General features: G+C 41.1%; 1 protein-coding gene across 5 annotated transcripts in view; it reads left to right on the top strand.

The window, feature by feature from the left end:
• The window catches only part of ralgapa1 (Ral GTPase activating protein catalytic subunit alpha 1), a 40,608-nt gene that overhangs the window by 19,902 nt on the left and 4,866 nt on the right, over nt 1-15,840 (top strand). For all 5 annotated transcript variants that reach the window (XM_079573005.1, XM_079573007.1, XM_079573006.1 and 2 more), the window contains 7 exons: nt 1,496-1,611; nt 1,759-1,883; nt 3,149-3,220; nt 3,592-3,715; nt 3,786-3,941; nt 5,209-5,367; nt 5,945-6,072. In XM_079573005.1, the coding sequence (XP_079429131.1) occupies nt 1,496-1,611; nt 1,759-1,883; nt 3,149-3,220; nt 3,592-3,715; nt 3,786-3,941; nt 5,209-5,367; nt 5,945-6,072 (880 nt within the window). The remainder of the gene's footprint in view (nt 1-1,495; nt 1,612-1,758; nt 1,884-3,148; nt 3,221-3,591; nt 3,716-3,785; nt 3,942-5,208; nt 5,368-5,944; nt 6,073-15,840) is intronic.

Genomic DNA, 15,840 nt, shown 5'->3' on the forward strand with positions numbered 1-15,840 from the left:
CATCAAATTGTAGCCTCTAAGCACTAACACTAGCAACTAACTCCTTAACCTTTCATGGGGTCAACTGTTAGACCTCTATGCAGTTAGTGAACTAGAGCTTCAGCAGCATTTTGAACAATCCGTCCGTCCTTAAACAGGGGAAAGGGAAGTGACGTCACCAACAGCTATTTTTCTTCTTCTTTAAAGTTATTGGTGGAGTGAGGCCAAACAAAAGTGCATGTCGCCCCCTACTGTACAGTGTCCAACAACAACATAGTGTCCAAACAAAGACATTTAAGGAGAATTTTTTTTTTCAAACGATCCATACATTTCCCTTTAGTGTAATTTTATTTCAACAGCTGTTTCATAAAGCTACAGTAGCAAATTAGCCATGTGGCTTAAGTTTCTACTAAATGAAAACAAAAGCATTTAATGCGTTTACTGAGTTTACTCTTTAACACTGACATGTGACTGAGCTGTGGGGACGACAACATGTATTTATCACTTTTATAAAGTTTGGCTTGTGCAGAATCTTATTTTTGTGTTATTATTATTTTTATTATTAAATGTGCTCCTGTCAATCAACAGTGGTTGCACATAAATCACTCAAGGGTGGGGGTGGGGGCGAGGGGGGTGGGAGGGTTTGGCGCAGTGGATTATGGGATGGCACATAGCTCCTAATCACTGGTTAGTTAGCACCAGAGGTCCCTATGCTAAAGTGGCTATGATAGTTAGCATCGAGGCTCCTTTTCCTAACTACTTCCTAACTGACAGCACAATTCGGAAGCATCTTGTCATGGCGGACGCTGACGCACATCCGGTTTGGCGTAAGAGCTCTTACCAATCTGCTCGTTTCGGACGCAGCCCAGGTCTTAAAGGGGCTAGATGCATGTTAGCCATTTTACACTCACTACTGCCACCTCAGGTCGTACGTGTAACTGCACCTTCTATATTAAGCTCGTGCATGAAGGCACTTCGAATTAACACCTTTTTGTGTGACAGTGCAGGATTTTAGAGGCAGTTGTGGTGAATATGTCTGGGCTCATTCTACACCTTAGGACATTGTTGAAACATGTAGGGGCCAGGGTGGTCGGGAATACATGTAATTTGTTTTATGATGTGTTATTCAGTTCAATGCAAAAACAGATCTCACACAAGACTGCGTAGAATTTTATTTGTGCAAGGGCCTCTATAAATCTATGGGTGATAACCAAATAGAAAATTCATAAAATGTTGAACCAAGAGTTTCTCATTAATTGCGGAGTCTGTGGTCTTGGTCTAACTATAAGCTGCTGAATTGTCTGACAAAATAACTTTTTATCTTAAAATGCCACAAACATATAAAACATAAAAATACTGCCTCCCTATAGATCGTTTAAAAAAAAAAAGTAAATACCATTAAAACACTTAAGATAATTTTGTATGATCTCTTGGTCCACAGATTGGTATTGTGTCTTAAAGCCATTTCAATTGACGATTTGAACATGTTTGACATTTCCTTTTATTTCCTTTCCAGGCATGCCGCTTAATATTCCTGCACCGCCTCCAGCCTGTGTTTCAGAAAAGCAGGAAAATGATGTGATTAATGCCATTTTGAAGCAGAGCGCGGCTGAGAGAGATTTTGTCCTTCATGTATGTACTGTCCAAAATACTTGTGTTTTTGTTATATTGCTCTACCCTGTTATTAAGGCACGTATTTATTGTTTTTAGCGAGTAATGCATTTGTTCAGTACGTTTGATAACTGGATTACAGTTTTCTGATTTTGTTAAACGTTTCAGAGAGGTGAGGAGTTGAATATGAGGGCCATGCCACATCCTGAGCCGGACACAGAGGCGCCACAGTCTGCCTTTTACTACTGCAGATTACTGATCAACATACTGGGCCTCAACTCCTGGGAAAAAAGGTGAGCAACACAAGCACTTTCTGAAGTCTCCATGAAAGAGGATGTCATGCCTTTTTTTAAAACCTTTTGTCCAAGTCTCTCTTTGCTTTTTTTTTTTAAGGTTGTTGTGAATGCGATGTGTGGGAGTTGTTTTTGGTCTCATGTAAATGAGGCAAAGATGAAGTTTTGCGCTAATTAGGCCTCGCGTTTTCTTTTCACGTGTGCTCAATGACTCTGGGTTAAGACACACAATGTGAAGGTATCATGATAAATGCGTCTTGCCAGCTAATGGACACTCATGGCTCTTCATACTTAGAATTATGCCTCCCGCATTGAGCGCACACAATGGATTTCTTAACACTATGCATTTATGCCTGCGTGTGTATGTCCAGGAGCCTGCGACTGTCATAATGAATACAGTCAGCTATTGATCAAACTAAGCCCATTTAGAGTTTGGATAAAAAGGCTGTAGTTGAAGAAAAGAATGGTGGATGGAGAAGTGGGGAATTATGATGAATGGGGCTTGTGTATTCATCACGACAGAGAAAAACAAAAATTGAAATGGACCAAAATAATGAAGAGAATATGAAAAAGTAGGAGGGGTGAAAATGCAGTATTTAGGTGAATAAACAGGAGAACAGATTAACTAATTATGTGTTATTGGCCCCATCTGTCACTCAAGGTATTCATGTGGGGCATTACCCACATGATGATGACATTCACCCCAGCGCCGGTGTGTGTCTGCACATGTGTGTCCCCTTTTATGCTTTTCCCTATAATCCAGGGTGTAAATGGAGTCTTTGAAAGCAGAGAATGAGGCCATTACCAAGTATCAGTTTAATAAAGAGCAAATTGCTCTCTTTCTCTCCGTCTTTATCTCCCGCTCTTTCTCTCTTTTTCTCCTCACTCAAAGAGCAACGAGAATGATGTGTCATTATCAGGCCACTCCAAGCTTTACTGATCGAGTCTTGGATTTATTTTGGGGTGTCGATGTCGTGACTGGTTCATGGAAGCTTTTCAGAATTCTCAGCTAGTACTTTTTGCACTTTGCAAATGCTACAAATGCAACAGTACAAATAAAATGTTCATCACACTTTAATTAATTCACTTTAAAAGTACAATAACGGAACCCTGGACACACTGAATTCTAAAATGTTTGAATTTTGTTTAATGTCATTTTTATTCCTTTCACATGAATTCCAGCCCAGCACCAAGTCCCGTAGCAGCACATACTAAATCTGGTTTCTTTCTTTCAATATTGAAAATTCTTCAATTTTGTGATGCAGGAGCAGCTTTCATTTGTTGAGGAAAAACGAGAAGTTACTGAGGGAGCTGAAGAACCTAGATTCACGACAGTGGTAAGGAAACATTTTTTTTTCTCTTTCTGACTAATTTTCTTATGAAGTCACTTATTTCTCAGTAGAAATGTTGATTTAGCTTGTCGTGTGTAAAATGAGAATTGGTGTCTTATAATTAATATATTGCTGTATCATTAGGTACTTTATTGTCCCCAAAGTTAAATTTGTTTACACAGTTGTGCAAGCAGGAAAACACCAAAACACACACAAATGAAAACTGAAAACTAGACGTAAATGAGGATGAAAATGCAAAAAATTCAACAAAAACAGTTACAAAAACGCAATAGAACAGTTAAAAAAATGCAACAAAAACATGGCCCATGTTGACCTGTTTTTTTAAACCAAATGGCTGTTTTGTTACTGTCTTGTAGCCGCGAGACACACAAGATTGCAGTATTTTATGTAGCAGAAGGCCAAGAGGACAAACACTCCATCTTGACCAACACAGCAGGCAGCCAGGCCTATGAGGACTTTGTTTCTGGACTGGGCTGGGAGGTAAGAACATTGTAAAATGTAAAACTAAGTTTTTTAACAATATCTTATTGTGGGACTGCTTTTTGAATAGGTGGACCTCACTACTCACTGTGGCTTCATGGGAGGTCTTCAGCGCAATCGCAGCACTGGCCAGACCACGCCGTATTACGCCACATCCACCACAGAAGTGATCTACCATGTCTCCACACGCATGCCTCATGACCAGGACCACAACCTCACCAAGAAGGTAACAAGCTCTATCACAGAACTGCATTTAACTGTGCTCAGAGTTAAAAACATGAGTATCCAGTCTATTATAAAAGTAAAAGTTGCAAAGGACAAATTGCACCTTTTGCCTCTCTGGGCCTGTCCGTTTTAAATGACCTTATATACAGCCTGCTCATTTGCGTAAGGTCTTAATTTAAAAAAACAAAAATGTGTTGGGACAAAACATATGACAAACCAAAATGGTACTCATATATAGCTTGCAATCATTGATTTATTTTGATGTTATTTAAAGTGCACAAATGCTGCAATAATTCCTCGTCCTATGTGTAATGGGAGAGTGTGTGCTGAACGTGGCTATGTGCACACCTGTCATCCCCCAGGCTCTAGGCGCTCTGCACATGGCCGTAATGTCCTTTTAATCACATCATACTTCCTGCTTCTCGGCCTATCATGTCGCTTCAGGCTGCTGATTGGATTATCAGCGCCTGCTCTGACACCATCCGTCTGCCTGATCAGCTGATGGCCCCATCAAACACACACACACACACACGCACACGCATCAGACACACACACACACACGCATCAGACATACACACACACACACGCATCAGACATACACACACACACGCATCAGACATACACACACACACGCATCAGACATACACACACACACGCATCAGACATACACACACACACGCATCAGACACACACACGCATCAGACACACACACGCATCAGACACACACACGCATCAGACACACACACGCATCAGACATACACTGACTTCGCAGCTTGTCCTCATTTCTTAAAAGGCAGGTAGTCGCTGCAGCTTTGAACTAGTGTCTAGTCTCTCATAGTTAAAACATGTATTTGGATTGCACACTTTCCATATTATGGTGGTTGGACCAATGGCTATGCATCAGGAGGTGTGGTACTGGAGTGTGTGCACATTTTTGTAGACATGAAGGTTAATGACATAGCTGTCACATGCGCCGCTGACTGTTGCCCACCTAGTGAATGCTACACACAACACACTGGACCTGATCCCATCCATCTTCCAGCCTGTGCTCAATCATTTGTGCACATTCACTCTGTCTTGTCTCCTCTCTGTCCCTCACATGCTCACTCCATCACCCCAGGGCCACATGGACAACATACACACGTACTGAAAAGCCTTGGCTTTATGATTGATACTGACCATCCAGCGTGTGCACTGGCATTGATTTGCAGATGTGTATTTATACTTCGAGTACCTTCTTGATTTCTTATGTTTTTTCTTTCTTTTAGCTCAGACACCTGGGCAATGATGAGGTCCATATCGTTTGGTCAGAGCATTCCAGAGATTATCGACGGGGAATCATCCCCACAGAGTTTGGAGACGTTCTAATCGTAATCTACCCAATGAAGAACCACATGTACTCCATCCACATACTCAAAAAGCCAGAGGTAACCCGTTAAGACTAGACAGACATCTGTACGAGACAAAAGCCTGTATAATACAATGTCAGACATATAGAACATCTTTCCACGAAGACTAACCCTGATAGACATGTCCCTCGAGTCTCGGCTCTGGTTAATGTTTCAGTCTAAAACACACAGACATAATTACCACAGCGACTACAACATAACTCTATTTCAAATGACTTAACACAATAAAATACTTTGTTTTTCTGTGTGACACAGATACCACAACACTAATGATATAACTGTATTCTCTTTCATTCATTCTACAGGCAAAAATATTGAATTATCATAAATCCAAAAACAAGTAAGATGAGATATTCTCTGGGTTGTGGTCCTGAAAGCACTGCACTCAGTCACAGAGTGCATGGCTTGGAGACCTGGTTCATAGATAAATTAAATCAAAGTCCTGACATTAATGGTTATGGTGGATTCCACTAGCAAACAATTGAATGAACCAGTAAACCAAAGCCTCCATCAAATAGTTTGTAAAGGATTATTAGACATATTTGTTTACAATATTAGATGCATGTTTGATGATTTCTTCTTTTTTCCTTTACAGGTGCCGTTCTTTGGTCCACTGTTTGATGGTGCTGTAGTTGACATGAAGATTTTACCCACAATGGTCCGAGCCACAGCAATTAATGCCAGTCGAGCCTTGAAATCCCTCATCCCTCTTTATCAAAATTTGTATCCTTTTATGCTTGTCCAAAACCTCAGTGGTGGTCTCTTCCTGGTAAGTCAGATATGCTTGTAATTTTTTTTATGCATGTCTTTGCGGGCTACTAATTAGTTGTTGCGTTTTTGTGTGACTGTGGGCTATCCTTTATATATAAACACAGGTTATATACGGCTGGTGTTAGTATAATCCAGAAGAGCATTGGTTTCTTCCTGTTTACAGAGAGACAGACATTGTGTGAGCCTCTGATGCGGTGGTAGTATTTGGCAACTAGCAGTCAATACTGCTGCAACCTTTTAGCATACGAATTTCTCTGTACATCAATATTTCAGGTTTGTATTAGCAGAACTGTAGTGTTTCTTAGGGCAAAGTCATGTTCGCTCTCGGTATGTGGAGATTCTTGTGCTTCATGATGTCCTCCCGCAGAGATACCCAGGTCTACTACATGTATGGACATGTAGACCTGGGTATCTCTGTATGCTGTGTGTGGTCATGTCCACGTGCTGGGCGGCACACATGCGCTGGTCATTCTTTTTAAAGGTGTTTGTGTCTGCCTGCCCGGGTCCTGGTGTGTATTGATTGGTAGTAGCAGCAGGTCGATGTCTCTGACAGGCTGAATTACAGTAATCAGTCATTATTGACTCTCCATCTCAGAGCTACACACCTCTGTACTCTACTCTTCAGTCACTCCAGCGCTCTCTTTCCTGTGCCCTATTACTGTCACTGGTCCTTTCTCTCCTCTTCCCCTCTGGCTCTGTCTCAGACCGTCCGGCTTCATTGTGGTGTGTGTTCTATAGCGCTTACATTATCATCTCCATCTTTTTCTCCAATTTTGTCCCTGTTCAGACTCTTTAACAGCCCCATCCTTATCTCCGTGCCTCTCTGTTTTTCTCTCTGTATCTGATTTCTGGTTTATGTCTTCTCAGATAACTTTACTTTGTTTTCATTCATTTTTTGCTTTCATTTTCTTCATTCATGTCTTTTTAGAAAGAGGCATGGATCCTTCTGTAGACTAGTTCATATATTAGAGTTGCACATGCATGATTTTAACTTAATCAAGCTTTTGTTTTCTAAATATAATTTGATATTTACAACGCTGTTTGGCTAGATACACGGTGAGTTTTTTTTATTCAAAACTCGGTTTGATATCATTCATTTTGGGCTAGGTTTTCGAGTTAAAGGTTATGTGCCCTGTGCTCAGGCCATTGAACTGCTTGGAAAAGCATTATGACTGTATGCACTGATGGTCGGACACAGAGGCTTGTGGGGGAAAGGTTGGCAGGCCTAAGTGTGTCATTGGTTAACTGGCATTTTTGTCTTGTCTGTCTTCCTCTGCTCCCTCATTTTTGTCCCCTTGGCCCCGAGGGCAGTCCATCTGCCTTTTCTCTTTCTCTGATCTTTCATTCACCATGACTAGAACCATCCAAAATCTCTCAAGCACACATGGAGGCATACACACCACACAGAGATGCTGCCAGGCCGCTGGGGCAGTTGTTCGTAAGCACAGCTCTATCTTGCATATCAACTCGCTGCCGCAAGAGAATCAGTCCAAGACCTTAAAAGGAAACTAATTTACAGCAATACACATACGATATAATTCTGCCCTATCACAGTTATAATCCATCAACCCCACAAGATCTGTTTAACTGCTATGCAACTGTTAACATGTTTTTAGATTATTCTACAACATATTTTTATTAGGACTGTAATTATTTATTTAATTTTAATTATTTAATTATTTCTAATTTTATTTAGATTGTTTTGAATAGCAACGCTCGTCTTTCTTTAAATTGTACAATTCCGCAAACAAATGCTGTAAATTGTCTGAATCTATTTACTTTACTTCAATAATACAAAGTGTAGTTCAGTGTACAAAGTACAAAGGAGTCTTGTGACCATAAGTCCTTCCATCAGTGACTGCGATCTTGTCACCAACTTGGGCAAAGGTTCACCTGTGTGTCTGTGCCGCAGCTGCCTGGCCATCTGACGGGCATATGACAGTATAAAGAGTGAATATTTGTGCGAGGGGATATGCGCTGTCCGTGTGTGGCCACCCTCCATCTGCTCTCGGGCGATTATGCTTCTGGGGAACAATGTTGGAAAGATGCTAAGCTCCTCCACACACACAGATAATTCCACTCTGCCAGCCAGTGTTGGTGGCATTAGTGTCCACTACATGTCATCCATTGGTTTACATACATGTATTTCATGGTGCCTGTGTCACACCTATACGTTTGACTCTTTGGATTAGAGCGCTTTTCCGTGTTGGGTCTCTCCGGTGTGTACGCGGGACATCCCCTCTAGTTGTTGATTGGCAGAGATAGCTGTGCTGAGGCTGGGGTCAGCATATGGCCCGGTGTGATAGCAACACTGCGTTTGTGTGTGTGTTTTATGGGCTTGTGCGTGTCTCTCTTTCACAGTGTGTTCCCACTGAAATGATGGCAGCTCTGGGCATGTAGCGCTATTATCCCCCGTATCCACACACACATAGACACAGATAGAGAGAGCAGCCAAACGCCTACCGGCCCGCCTGGCCTCCCTGTGCCAGCCCCCACAATAGGCTCCATTGTCCCACTGAGGCTACAATCTGCAGTGTGTGACGAGGAGTGTGTGTTCCTCGCCACAGTAGAAAGGTGAGGGCAGAACCTTACAAATTGAAGACATTTTGTTATCGGTGATTCTAAAATGGGGTCATGGTATCCTTTGTCCTCTGAGGCACCTATTCACTGAGGAAGGAGCACCTCTTCTGACTCTTCTGCACTGCAAGTGCAGGCTTCGCAAACTGTAGTGAAATGAGATAAAGGCGGTTCTGAGAAGCATTTTTTTCACTTTGCATTTGCAGGAATAAAAAGTGGGTTGAGAAGAAATTTCCGGCTTTAATTATTTCTTATTTTATGATATGAAAGGTTGCTAAAATCTTTTCAATTTAATCAGTTGGGAAAAAAAGTGTAGGTTTTTCGTGCATTCCATTTATTTCCTGATACAGAAAGGTTTAGCCTCTTTATATAACCAGTAATGAGTATTTAAGGAATGACAAAAAAAATAAAAATAGGGGTAAATAGGGGTATGAATACTGTGCAATGTGTAATTTGACATGATATTTTTACTTCACTACAATCAGTTTGAGGGTGAGAGAATGAATGCAGGCAGAGGGAGGTTCTTGCATTTAATTGTTTCCTGTCGAAGTAAATGGAGGAAATGAAAAGGCCGTTGTGAGGAGGAGGAGGAGGGTCACTGCTAATCTATTCTACGTCTCCTTTGGGAATTGTGTCCTGTGTCTGTCACTGTTTGTGTGTGTAAGTGATATTGTGCAGAATAATCTGCAGTTCTACAGGTATGTTCATGGTGCAATAGAATTAGGATGCACAAAAATCGACTCAGCTTTTCTTTCCCGATTGGTGTTGGCTTAAAAAAACTTTTTCCTATTCGAACGAGGAAGTTGTGAAAGTTCTGTATTTATAAGTTGAAACTGTTTCACTTGTTAGACAAACCATTCTATAGATGCTGCTTTTCCCCTTAAGCTCTTAACCCCCACCTGAATCGAGCACATTTTCTCCAGTTTGGCATTACACAAATCCAAAAGCTACTTGAGAAAAGCCCCAAAAAGTGACAAAAACAAGAATGGATACAAAACAAAAAAGCAAAAATAAAAGACAAAAACATGACAAAGACCTGACAAAAAGCCACAAAAATGCAACAGAAAGCTAGAAAAGATGCTGAAAAAGTGGCAAAAATGTGACAAAGACCCAACAAAAAAGTTACATAAAAGCAATAAAAAAAAACTCAAAGTGACAACAACACAGAAAACTGGTTATGTGCTCAGTTTAGGCAGGGGGGTTATGAGGTTTAGTAAATCTCAGAAAAAACAAAACTTAGTGAGCTTCTATGGTTTTTGGTCTAATTTTTGGTGTGTGTGATTTGCCTAATGACTTGCGTATGTGACCGCTTGTGCCTCGGCCCATGTGTCCGCTGCTTTGTCCCCCAGAGCTGTGCGGACACATCAGCCCGAGCCATCAATGGCTTCATCACACCTTCTCCGCGCAGACCCCCCTCTGACCAGTAAACAAGCTAATCTGCAGTACGCCGACGCTTATGCGTCCCAGAACATGAATGCACTTTGTCGGGTCGCCCATGCCTGAATGTAAGCATTTCCAAGTGATGAGCTGCTTAAGATTCAGCCTGGGACATCTCAGATGACAAAGTCTGCAAGGTGCAACTCATTCATCATTGTGTGTGTGTGAGCCATATTAGCTACAACAGGTAATACAGGTACTACTTTACCGAAATCTGTACAGGTAATAATAAAAGCTACAGTATTTTTAAGATTGGTTTACTAATTTATTATTTACAATGCATACATTAAGGCACATCATTTTTGTTCAATGCGCAAAATTATGTTCATGATAATAAGAATTGAAACTTATCAAAGTTAAATAGCTTTTTTTTTTACCAAATATGTTATCATTGTTGGATAGTAGCGAAAATGATATGATTTCAAGAGGCGGTTAAAGCAATTGTATTCCCATATTACATTATAATGACACTGACATATCAGAGAAAACAGCAAATAGCACATTAAAAGGATTAGGATATTGAATTTCTGCCCTAAGGGACATTTTTATTGATGAAATTGGTGTCAATTTGTATATATGTGAGACATGAATTTTATTTGTGCACACATATATGTACCTTGTGCCTTTGGTGTGGGCAAATATTGTTTTACAGCCTTGAGATAAGATTAAAATGAATCTGTCTAATCTATTATTACAACGCTTGTGCCCTGTGTTAGTTAAACAAGGTTTGTGCTGGCTGCTGCAGGGTTCCCGAGAGGCGACTGATGACGCTGCCGTGTAATATGTGTTTTCAGAATGTCACATCTGTAAGAAATAATTAATTTTAAGTTTTTTTTCCCCCTTCTCATTTCTTGATTGGTTAAATATGGCGGTTTGGTGTGTGCACTTGCTCCTAACAGTAAGAAGTGCATCAGAGTGACCTATCTCTGTCCCCATCTCAGCCGTACGTGGACACACGCGCACACTCCTAATAAAATCACAAAGCCTCCATATCATTGCTATCACCGAAAGATATAAACCCATTAGCTTGTTCCTTTGGGCATGGGCGCACACACACACAGGTTTATCATTACACGCTGTAAAGCTTTTCCAATTGTATTATCCCTCTGATGTCCCCTTCTCTGTTGTCTGTTCCAATGCCCGGGGTGCGGAGGACAGATAGGCTGGACCGCAGTGCGCTGGGGAGATGCGGCTTGAGATATGGAAAATATGAACGGGAGGTATTTTGTAGAACTACCGTTTCTTTAGCAAAACTGGTATGAAGTATTGGTTTTGAAAAGGAGATGATTTTTTTTTTTTTATGAAACCCCTGCGTTGACAATTACACTTTTCTTTCTGTATTCTAAGTTTAAGTAGCTTTTTATTGACTGCGTTGCAAATATATTCAACAACACTGCACGTTGTCTTCAGTGGATTTTTTATTAGACATTGAAAATATACTTAAAACCTTACTTGAAAGTAATGAAGTAAAGCTGAAAAGGGAATTATAGATTCAGTTTGTTAGGGCTCTTTCTATTTACCTAACAATTGACTTACCACTTGTACGCGTTATATATGAACTCATTTGTTTCTTAGCAGCCAGTTTGGCATAAAGCTGTACTTTGATACAGTTGATTTTGTCAGGACGGATGACCCCGCGTCTGGTTTCACAGTCGGACATGGCGATATGTGCAGGGCTGCTTCACAGCTTCTGCTTGAGGGGACCCACTCAACTATTATTGATTTGCTCTCACAAGCTTTACAGTGGCTGTCAATACACCCATTTGTATGCAGTTAGCACAAAGTCTATACTTGTCAACTATCAACTTCAGTAAGCAGTCGCTACTGGAGTTTTGTCATGTACGTTAATGTTTTTTCCTTGTTGCAAAATCCAACCAGAGCAAATATACTTTTTTGATAGTGGTAAGCTCATATAAAATGTGAGCATTGCTTGAGTGAAACCTATTAAACTCACTAAATATTGTTTAAATGGCCGCAAAAGATGGACAGTACTTGTTTAGAGCAGTGTTACCTTATTACTTAATATTGCAAAACCTGAGTACAGTGACATGTATACTCTGTAGTCAGATATTTGAATATTCATCATCACACGTCGCAGTCAGCCCGACCCCTAATGCGCTAACGAGCCCCCTCCTGCTCCTCCTGCCTCGTCTCTTGCTCCCTCAGTCTCAAGTGATCGCAGGAGTCGAACATCGGCACAATGAAGAGCGCTGCGGGAGAGTGAGGCACAGAAAGGCTCTGAAATGGATAGAGCCAGACCAGAGACGGCACCAACGCTCCCTCCGCTCTTTTCAACCGCGCCAAGAAAATGAGTTTCTGACTTCACACAAAAGAGCCTTTTCATATTTGCCCATCTTCCCCCTGACCATCTTTTATAACCCCTCTCCTGCTCTGTCTCTCTCTCTCTCTCTCTCTCAGAAAGCGAGATATTTTGCTGCTAATGACTTAATAAGAGGACCCATCTGAAATTCAATTACTGAACATTTCATTGCTAGCAATTGGATGGACCACGGAGAGAGGGAATGGTGCCTAAGTGCCCTTTTTTTTCACCTTAGTTTTTTATGTATGACTGTGTAGTAGCTCTACCTACACAAGAACACCTGCCAAGATGTACAGTGGAGATGTCAAGCACTGTACATTTTGCAGCTCAAAGGTTAAGTTTCCAAAAAGAACTGTGGACGAAAGAAGAAAAATGTAATGCTGGTGGTGTAAAACAAAATCTAATCACTGCAGTTATTTTAGGGGTAATTCAGTCAAGCTTGGATTGGTTGCAAATTGTTCATAATTCCACACAGTGTCTTTCTGGTAAGCTGCAGCAGAGGGAGATTATCAAAACTGGAATGCAAGATGAAAATTGTTATGTATCTTTGGCTTTTCTACGTCAAGCCTCAAAATAACTAGAGAAAGAACATTTAGTGAAAGAATGAATGTGGATTTAGTGCATGATATTCAATGGATTACAACCTAAATGAAAATAGCTTGTTTCTTGTCCAATCGTTCTATGCAATATTGGGAAATAAAGATTTTAAGTATACATAATGATAATTTTTAAGTTTTCAACTCCGTGTGCCTTACACCAACACAAATCACACAAAAAAAAATACAATTAAGTGAACAAAAACAATTACTTCAACATATGATTTATGAATAGAGCGGTTTAGATTTTTCCTTTACTTACTGCCATTTCTGGCAAAAGTTATCAAAGTTGGAAGCACTTCTCCGCCTTGTGTCTTGTTGTGCTGCCGCTCAGTGTGAGTTTTTGTTTGTGCCACAGTGACACGGGGCCACATGCAGAAAACCCACGCTGGGGGGAAGAAAAAGCCCAGAGACAAAGGAAATAGGCAGCGAGAAAGGAACAAAAACCAGAGTCATTTATTCCCGCGGTGCCACAATATCTATTTATTTGCTCTCTGCTCAATATTGGACCCTTCTGTCAGAGTTCTGTTCTGATCCTTTTGTTCGGTGAGGGCCTGTAGACAGTATGTGGCAACTGACCACTCGCCGCTAAGCTCCCTCTGGTTCCCGAAGTAAAAATCTCATGTCATTTTCACCGTAGACCACCCCTCTTGCTGCATTTCTTTTTAAATAGTTGGTATTTTTTTTTACAATAATCCCGCTGTGGTCAGTAGTTACTGCATAGTTGATTGGCCCTCATTTAAAGTTAAGCTCTTTAATGATTGATTTTGAAGTTTATGAGAGAAAAACAAAAGACTTTCAGAACTATAGCCGGTTTGGAAGTCTGGAACGTTGTGCTCCCTGTACAGTATGGATAGATGTAACTAACAAACTTTCTGGTTGTTGTAATGCTACACAGCTCATAATGAAAGTGACGGGCTGTATTTTTAGTTGGATATAGCGACTGTTGTCAAGTTTTCTGGTCTATTATTGTAAAGTATGTTTTACTCTTTTTAATATTGGTATAGATTTCCAACAACTAGTATTTTGCATAACAGTGTAAATTGTCAGACATCCAGGTAGTTGATTCAATGTTATATTTTAAAGATTCTATTTTTTTTCACTGTAATGCAATACTTTTTATTTTCATTCCTTTTTTTACTTGTTTTTACCAACCATATTTTTGAATCTCTGCCCACCTCGTCTGTTGCACGCTACAGCAACACCACCAGCGTTGTTCGGAAATAGCCAATTATTTCCCCTAATTGCATCGCAGCCTGGCACACACGCATGGAAGGAGTCAGAGGGGAAAGTGCGATGCAGGGGAGCAGGAAAAGGCGAACGGAGCGCGCTGCTGAGACTGCTGCTCGTCCCCAGCCTCATCCGCCCGCCGCCATACTGGGATTCTCACTCCTTTCCCCCGCTTTTCCCACTCTTGTTTTACAAGTCGGCCCGTGCCTTCCGCCCGCCGCATCTCACTTGCTTTGCACCTCCAATCCTCTTCATTTCCTTCGTATGCCACTGTGATTTACAGCACGTCAAATGGGGGGGGGGGGAGTGCTACTTTTACTTTGAGCAAATACAGAGTTGATGCGAATTGATTTGGACATGCTGTTTCGGGTTTTGTTATCTGTTTGGTACCTTGGACATTAAGGTTATATTTGTAATTCCATTGCGTTTTCCACCTCAGAAATGTTTGCTTACAAAATGATTTTCATTTCTGTGTATACGTTTCTGTATAATGGTCCTATTTTAGAACACACCAATCATTTCAGAAAAGGATTATTTTGTTTTTGTGGTTTTGTGTTGCTAGACTATTTCACCTGTTGAGAAATTTGACCCATCCATCAACCAGCATCTTGGTCGGGATAAGCTCGCTTGAGGTTTTAGCCGTGCATGTTTTGGGTTGATGGAAGAAACCCACTCAGCCAGGAGAACAGCTCCACAGAGAAAGATCCCACCCGGCCTGGGAATCGAACCTGGGGCCATTTTGCTGTACTGTATTGATGTTTTAAATATAACATTTTAGAAAGGGTGTTCTGCTGAAACTCCTATAAGAAGTCCAGTTTATTCAGTCAAATGTATACAATTGATACCTTGCAGTAATCTTTTCACGCAGCCCCCATGACCCCTCGCGGTTTGCCCCTAGTTTTAGGTCATTCAGTCTGTCCCTTCACTTTAAAGGAGCCATACTGTTGTTACGATCATTGTCCATAACCGGATCAGTTACCATTAGACCTGAACCTCTCTCTTTCTTAGGCCCATAGACTGGCTCTCTAACCCAATAGAAAACCCATGGGTGCTGTTACAGATGGCTGGCCCATTCACAACACGGGAGCCAGCATTGAGGCACAAACACACAGATTTCATTCTGAAGATTCATTGGCCTAATCCCATTTAAGCAGGGAGACATGCACTTATACAGACACTACAGTCGGCCATAAAGCGTGTCCACTGCCGTTTCTGGGCCCCAGCCTTATCAAATACAGATACATGTAGCCATTGAAAACCTCTGTTATTGTAGCAAATGGCTCTACTATTTGGAGCTAATGAGGCTGAGTTATGTGCCTGTGCTCAACAGCTGTCATTAGGGCCAGATGTATGGAGAAGAATAAGACTATGGAATAGGGGCTAAAGGTTACTGATCGCTTTGGGGTTTTCTAATAGAAACTTATGAGGGTTGTAAAAGCAAGTAATGAAGATGCTTCTGTTTGATCAAGGAAAACTACATTGTATGTCTAACAAAACAGTCAGCCCCTGGATCTGGGGTTGCTGCAGTGGGTCAGGTCTAGGTTCGGCAGCATTATATGG

Source organism: Gobius niger (genome assembly GCF_951799975.1).
Source record: "Gobius niger genome assembly, chromosome: 16".
NCBI lineage: Eukaryota > Metazoa > Chordata > Actinopteri > Gobiiformes > Gobiidae > Gobius > Gobius niger.